The 8,027-nt window shown below is 34.4% G+C and overlaps 1 protein-coding gene across 1 annotated transcript in view; it reads left to right on the top strand.

The window, feature by feature from the left end:
• The window catches only part of LOC101310095 (MLO-like protein 1-like), a 13,614-nt gene that overhangs the window by 3,302 nt on the left and 2,285 nt on the right, over positions 1-8,027 (top strand). Inside the window, exons 5-8 of the mRNA XM_004294177.1 lie at positions 3,257-3,317; positions 3,436-3,533; positions 7,576-7,650; positions 7,807-7,895. Coding sequence (XP_004294225.1) covers positions 3,257-3,317; positions 3,436-3,533; positions 7,576-7,650; positions 7,807-7,895 — 323 coding nt within the window. The remainder of the gene's footprint in view (positions 1-3,256; positions 3,318-3,435; positions 3,534-7,575; positions 7,651-7,806; positions 7,896-8,027) is intronic.

Raw genomic sequence — 8,027 nt, 5'->3', positions numbered from 1 at the left:
AATCGTTAAGGCCCTCAAACTCGAAAAACAAATGGACGGACTGAATTCTGTCAAACATGAACCGTTCATGTTTATAGAAGAAAGACGCAATTTTGAGGGCCTTAACGATTACCAAATTGGCTGAATTTTTGCAGAGATGATCTACACAATATTATCTAGATACTGGACGGTGGAGATGAGGAAATTCGATCGAAAAGTGGTGTAAAAATGAAAATCCGCACCAAAACCATTGGTGCGGACGTCCGCAGCTGAGAAGGGATATATATATATATATATATTGTCTACAGATGGCGGCCTGATATAGTTAATCATTCAAAACCCTCCAACCCCAGGTGGCGGACTACCGCCTAGGAGTGGTTCTGGAGTTTATTTCTCGTCAATTTTACTTATCTTCTCAATCCCCAGGTGGCGGACTACCACCTAGGAGTGGATCTTGAGTTGATCTATCTGCTTTACTAATTTTGTGAAATTTTGAGTAAACTCCCTTAATTTTAAAGATTTTTGGTTTTATTTTCTTTTTCTTACTTCCTTTTAAGCCTGTTATTCTCTCCAACCAAACATTAAGTCCAGGTCCAAACACTAAGTCCCAGTTGAGGCATGAGCGGATACGGCATAAGCGGAGAAGAGCGAGTACTAGTCTTTAGGGTCTTAAGCCAAGGATCTTAAATCCTCCTATCTTTTTAGTTTCGGTCTTGTTTTCTCTTCTTTTCCCAAAATGAGTCGACTTTTTAGATCCAACTCAGTCACTTCTAGTTCGTCTAGGTCCTCCCTCAATAGGATTCCAGATATAGTCAATGAGGAACAAATAGAGTATCAGTCGAACGATAACATAGATATGAATGACTGGAATATTCCCAGAGTTCCTAGTCATGAAATTTATAAGAAAAAATGGAGTCTAGCTTCATTCAAAAGTGAACACCATATTAAATCAGTAGAACAAGTTTATGCCCTTAGTAAACAACATGTAACTTGCCAACTTTTTAGTCCAGAATCAATTAAAAAACATAAAAAAGATGGTCATAATTTCCTCCATATTGGATTAGTTCAAATTGGTGTCAAGCCTTTAACTAGAAAAGGTCTTAATGCCTCCATTCTTTTATGTTTAAGAGATGCAAGGTTTACTGATTTTAATGACAGTACCCTTGGATTAATTGAGTTAAGTCTGTTTAATGGTCCAGTTCATTTTAATTGCTACCCAGATTTTACTATTAGCCTCAGTGATCCTCATATCTTAAAAGCTTTAACTCTCAACATTAAAACTTCAGGTTACCATGTCCTTGAAGGAACCTAACCTTTAGCCTTAATTTATAGAATCCATTATAAAGTCACCGGCACAAACATGAATTTCCAAGCCATTAGTAAAAGTCCCAAAAACCATACTCTCTTAATTCAAAGTAGTCAAGAAAACGCCAATATTACTATCCCTCACACTATCAGATGGTCAGATGTCCATCTTCCTTCTGAATGGTCTCTCACTAGTGAGAATCAACCTTCTAATGCACAACATAGTCTTTCTGATTTAGACTGTATTTAACAGTTTAATGATGGCACAGTAAGAATTAATTTTCAAAACTCTCGAATAAATCAAAACCCAAGAATTCAAGAGGTAGGAAACTCCTCGAGACATTCTTTTGCTACTGCTAGACATTCATTTGCTAGTTCCACTACAGCTGAAACAATGTCTAGACAAGATTCTGATCTAGATAAAGAAATTAAAAATATCAGGATCAGAGAACTAGAAGAAGAATTGCAAAAGCTTAAAATTAAAAACATCAAAACTACTTCTCAAGTTAGTTACCCAAATTATACAGAAAATGAACTTCAAAACAATTTAGTAACAAATGAAGATCAAACTTCTCCTACTGCTTCTGATTTTTTAGTTACTCCCCCACTAAATCCTCAATTAAGCACACTTAACCAACCTTTCGTAATCAACTATTCTAAATTAGATAAACATCTTGAATCAAACGAAAATCTCTTTAGGAGAAACCTTTATAGGATGAAATTTCCTTTCATGGATCAACGAAAGCAATTATTTCATGATTGGCAAGCATTTATGCTTGAAACTAGATCTGAAATATTCTTTCTTGATTTTATCGATCAACTAAACAACCAAAATATTCAAACATTAACAAAAACACGTTGGAAAACTTCCACTAGCTTAGTCCTTTCCAGTCATCCCCCTGTTGAAACAATAATAATTGATCATCTAAACAGTCCAATCACAGCTTCACCTTTTAAAATTGCCATAGAAGATCCAGACACTAAGAAAATTAACCTAGATACTAAAAAAATTATTGAACAAAATAATTATACAAACCAAAGCCTAGTAACCATAGGAGTCCAGTTAGATAAAATAGAAACAAAGGTTGACAACATATCCTCTAAAGTTAATATCCTACCACAACCGAAACCAGAAACTCCTTTAGTTCATTTTAGTGAATTAAATAAACCTACCCTAAATCCTACTTCTTCGATTCAAAAGATTGAACGAATGTTAGAAAAATTAAAAACTGAAACACCTGAACCCAGTAGAATTGCTGTAATTCATACCCAACAAACCAAATAAAACATTTGATTGATAGATGAACTCAGAGTTACAAACTTACAAATTTAAATCAATGCATATGTAAGAGCAAGGGCTCTGTTTACATGAGTATTTTACTGGAGAGAGAATGGGAAGAGAGGAAAGGAGAAGAAGAGAAAAAATGAAGCCGGAGGCCTCTATAAATAGAGATTACAAAAGTGATGAATAGTAAAAAGTGACTGTTGGTGAATAGTAACTTGTCTGCCACTGAGTAACTGTTGGTCATGTGAATTACTGTTGATGAATAGTGGATTGTCTGTCACGTGATTTACTGTTGATTTCGGTGGAAAAGCTGACTGAGATGGTCTGGACTGGAATTAATCAAACTCGGCATAAGGGTCTTGACTATCTTCATAATCTGCCCATCTTTTTGGTTGATTGGGGGAACTTTGATAACTGTGTGATGATGATTCTGATGGAGAATGTTCTTCGTCATCATCTGTAGATAAATTTGTTGCTTCTTGTAGTAACTGCTTAGCTGAGAAGGGATATATATATATATATATATATATATATATATATATTTTGTCTGTGTCTTTGTGATACTAAATTCGCATACTATTTATTATTGTTTACTTTATCATTGTTACATATAAAAACACACGAATATACGTACCCTGCTAAATGACGTGTGTCATGTGGTATTTCAATCTATAACGGATCGAGTAGATGCGTCAATGGAAACAATGGGAAGATTCTATAGAAAGAAAAGAGTACAATCCAGAAGAAGGTAATGAACGCCCCTCTACAGATACGTACGTGTACATATGCATATAAATAATTTTGTATAGTTGAAAGTTTTTTACAATTAATCTATATGTTTAATTTTCACGTGCATGCTCTTGCAGTTTTGACAGAGAAGGACTTCACTGCCGTTCAAGACCATGATTTTATCAGAGGTCGTTTTCTGGGTATTGGAAAGAATCAAGCTTTTATGGGTTGGTTGGTGAGTCATGCTAGTAACTTTAGTAACTTGGTAATTTAGCTAGTAATTAGCTATTATTATTAAAACTCAGCACAAAGTAACTTGGCTGTTTTCTGGGGAAAAAAAAAAAAAGAACAAACTCAAAACTCAGTAGTTTAGCTAACACTAAAGGCTATGTATATTATTTTTGAATGAATGACAACTCTTTATTGAAACATATAAAACAAATTAAACAATACACAAGTCATCTGTGATTACAGCTTGTAGAAAAATTAGAACTGAAAAAAGAACTCTCCTGCCTCTAAAGAGCAAGCATAAGAAGCTAACAAATGTGCAGCCTCATTACTCTTTCTGTTAGCATAGCAGATGCGCTATAACCCCGGCCTGGTTCGATATCTTGGACCATAAGGTCCTCATATTAGGCACATGAGCAGCATTAATTTGGTTTTGCACAACCTGGGCATCTGTTTCCAGAATAACAGGTGACAAGCCTTCGTTGGTAGCAAAATCCACGGCATGACAACAAGCTAGCAGTTCTGCATGTTCAGCAGACTGCAAGCTTTTCAAGGGAATGTCACCACCTACGTACATACACCTTACCAAAAGAATCTCGTACCACAAAACTAGCACCGCCTGTTCTGGTAGAATTTTTAGAATTAAAATAGGCTCCATCTATAGAAATAAAAAAATTTGTGGGTGGACTTGCTTATTTTTTGCTAGGTCTTCTTTTAACATGGATGAAGGTCAGGGTCATGTTTTTAAGCTATAGGCAGACTTGCTTTAAGCTAAATTACAAATTCTAAGAGCATCTTTACTAATGTTAGTCATTTTTGAGTTAAATTTTAGTCAAATTAGCAAAAAATGTCATTTTGACTAGTGACTTTTAAGATACGTCTGCATCAATACTCTCTACTTTAGTTACTATTAAATTAATATTATTCTATAAATGAAGATTAAATAGTTTATATATATTTGTATATCACATTAAATAACTTAAAAGAAATGTATTAAATTATAGAGTCACATCTCACTAGCTACGCTAGCTATAAAGGAATGTATTAAATTATAAAATCACATCTCACTAGCTAGCTAGCTATATTTAGCTAGCGAGATAGCTAAAAGTTAAAATAACTAAATTTTAGCTAGTTTGCTGGAGCTCCTAAAATACCCAAAAAGCTAAACACGCTCTCTAAAATAGCTAAAAAGCTAAAATAGAGAGTCTGATAAAGATGCTCTAAGAAAAGAAATTTAGCTTGAAGGTAAGCCAAATTTGGCTTATGGAGTCGGTAAGTAAAATTAAATATTATTTTATTTAACTTCATCTTTTTCTTTTTAATTTTCATTATCATGTAAATTAAAAAATTGCTACTAACAATCATCGTGAAGATCTCAACGAGACCTTTCATATGAGGCCCATATTGAATAAATTTAATATAATTTTTTTTTATGATTAATTATTAAATAAACAAATATATAACAAAAGAAAAAGAAAATAGCTTTACCTTTGGATTTGGCTTATGGTGGGAGTCTTTTTATTATTTTAGTTAGGGATTTAGCTTATGGTGGGAGAATTTGGTAAGCTAAATAAGATTTCATAGAATATTCTCATTTTTCAAGCTAAATTTCGCTACAAATTTACCTTATGGTTAAAGATGAGTATCTGATAAATGCAGACCTGCAGCAAGTCATGAACCTTCAAAGTTGGCACCACAATGGCCTTATTAATTAATAGGTTCAAAATGCTTGAATAAAAAAGCATTTCAATTTGGCTTGTGAAAGTTTATTTTGATTATTTTTTAAATGAAAAAATCAGGCATTGTAAACGCGCGCTTGATCATAATTCATTACTGGAAAATAGCACTTAGGAGACGAAATGGTTTCATCTCCTAAGTAACAAAATTGGTCTCGTAAGAACTTAGGAGACGGAATGGTCGTCGACTAAGATCCGTTGGCTAAGTGTCATCAAGTAGGTAACTAGGCGACGAAACTTGAATTTCCGTCTACTAGGTGATTCTTAGGAGACGCTAGTAGACGGAATAGTTTCGTCTTCTAAGATAATAGGAGACGGACTTTTTAAAAACAATTATACTCTTAGGTGACAGAATCTTCCATCGCTAATTCTTAAAACGAAATATATAAAAAAATATGATAAACGGCGGCCTCTGCTTTCTTCCAAATCTCAATCCGACTTCGTCTTCTGCTCTAGTCTCCAACGTCATACCGATTTTTCCATCCAGACTACTGACATGCTCTGAGTTCTACCTTGAAAGCTTGGAAAATGATCCCTGCCATAAAACTACAATCTGCAATTCTCTGATTGAAGAGACAATTCTCTCAAAATGCAATCACAATTAACAGAATCACAGAGAGAAAAATTACAAAACTTAACAAAAGTAATTTGGGGAAATCAGACTTCTATTACTTCAAAACAATGGTGCAGATTAGATGGTGAACAAACAAAGTTTATTATAGAATATCCATAACACATAGATCTAAATTGAAATCCTAGAAACCAACCCTTAACTAACAACCAACAATTTAACCCCCGAAACCGTAGAGCATAGACGACATCCGTGGCAGTGACCGGAGACGCTTGACGTCGGCCTAGGTGTAAAGGAATCGGGATGGCGACGACCCTTTCTTGGCGGGGAGGGTCAAGGGCGGAGGTGGAGGGTTGAGGATCGAGGACGGAGGCTCGACTTAGAATTCCAAGAGGATGGCGGCGGTGGCGTGGAGGGGAAAAAGGGCGGTGGGTATGGAAATGGAGGAGGGAGGAGGAGGGGGAGAGACGTCCTAGTGGAGGGTGAGAAAGAGAGAGGGGGTTTGAAGTATATGAAGTTGTGGAAGAAGAAGAAATGAGATAATCAAATTGGGTTATGGAGATGGAGGTGGTTTGAGTTTTGAAAAAGGGACCGGAGAGGAAGAGAAGGGATTGAAAAGATGAGATGAGATGAGATGAGAAGATAGAGTTAGTTATAATTGGATAGGGATAGGTTTTACCATTTTTGAAATTTTTGAAAAAAAATCGTTTGAATTTTTATCAATTTTTTAGTGGAAAGATTGCCGCTAATAATTTGTGAACTTAGATGACTGATTCCTATTTGTTCGTAGCTAAAGTGATTAAAATTTTTTATTTTTTATTTTTTATAAAAATGATTATGTCTCTTAAGTACATTTTCTGTCTGCTAAGTAGAACTTAGAAGACGGAATATTGTTCCGTCGCCTAAGTGAATAATTTCTATTTTATTTTTGAATTAAATTCAGTTTACCCCCTTAATCTTTGATGTCAAAATCAGTTCAGTCCTGCAACTTTTTTTAAAATCAGTTCGCCCCTTTAACTTTTTTTAAATTCAGTTTACCCCCTAATCTTTGATGTTAAAATCAGTTTAGTCCTGCAACTTTTTGTTAAAAATGGGTCCCTTTGTCAGTTTTGTGACGTCATATTTTAAGGGAAATTCAAAAATTGGACAAAACTGATGTGTTTACAAAAGTTGAAGGGGCGAACTAATTTTAAAAAAAGTAAACTGATGTGTTTATGAAAGTTGAAGGGGCGAACTAATTTAAAAAAAAATTACAGGACTGAACTGATTTTGCCACCAAATATTAGGGAGGTAAACTGAAATTTTTTCTTTATTTTTTAATAAAAATGACTCTGTCTCCTTAGTAGAACTTAGAAGACGGAATATTGTTCCGTCGCTTAAGTGGTCACTGGTCACTTAGGCTATGGAATCTTATTCCGTCTCCTAAGTTCTATTTACAATTCCGTCTCCTAAGAGCTTTTTTCCAGTAGTGATCGTTCAAATGTGAATTATATACGCGATTCGATCACTAGATTACTGGTGGAAACGCTCTATCATCTCGCTTGATTATATTTAATTAAATCTTATTAATTAAACGATCTGTCATATATACATACATACCAACGTATCAATTTCATCTCCTAAAAAAACGTATCAATTAATTTCTAAGATCGATTTTGAGCAAAAATACAAATCCCATAATTATGTGGTGCTGGACTCATACAGTTCATAATTAATTATCTTCCTCCTACCTACTTTTTCAGATTGCATTTTTCAAGCAATTTTATGGGTCTGTGACCAAAACAGATTACATGACAATGCGACTAGGCTTCATCAAGGTAAGCCATGCATAATTGCTGTTATTTTACTTTGCTTCTTTTTTGCCCTTTCGATCTGCTTCTTAGCTTCGTGAAGATTTTTTTTCTTTTTTCCTGACGTTATACATACTCATGTTCAGATCTTAAATTCTGTTTTCTGTATATATTTTCATGTAGACACATTGCAAGGGAAATCCAAATTTTAATTTCCACAAGTACATGGTACGTGCCCTCGAAGCAGATTTCAAGAAAGTCGTCAGAATAAGGTGATCTGTTAGGATATTTAGAATTTACAATCTCAGATTATATATATATATATATTGATTAATTTCAGTTTATCTTCCTGAGGTTTGGGGTTAACATCGTTTCACTCCTCATACTTTTAAAGAAAAAAATTC

This window comes from Fragaria vesca, linkage group LG3 (assembly GCF_000184155.1).
Source record: "Fragaria vesca subsp. vesca linkage group LG3, FraVesHawaii_1.0, whole genome shotgun sequence".
Taxonomy (NCBI): Eukaryota; Viridiplantae; Streptophyta; class Magnoliopsida; order Rosales; family Rosaceae; genus Fragaria; species Fragaria vesca.
This window is presented reverse-complemented; position numbering and strand designations above follow the sequence as displayed.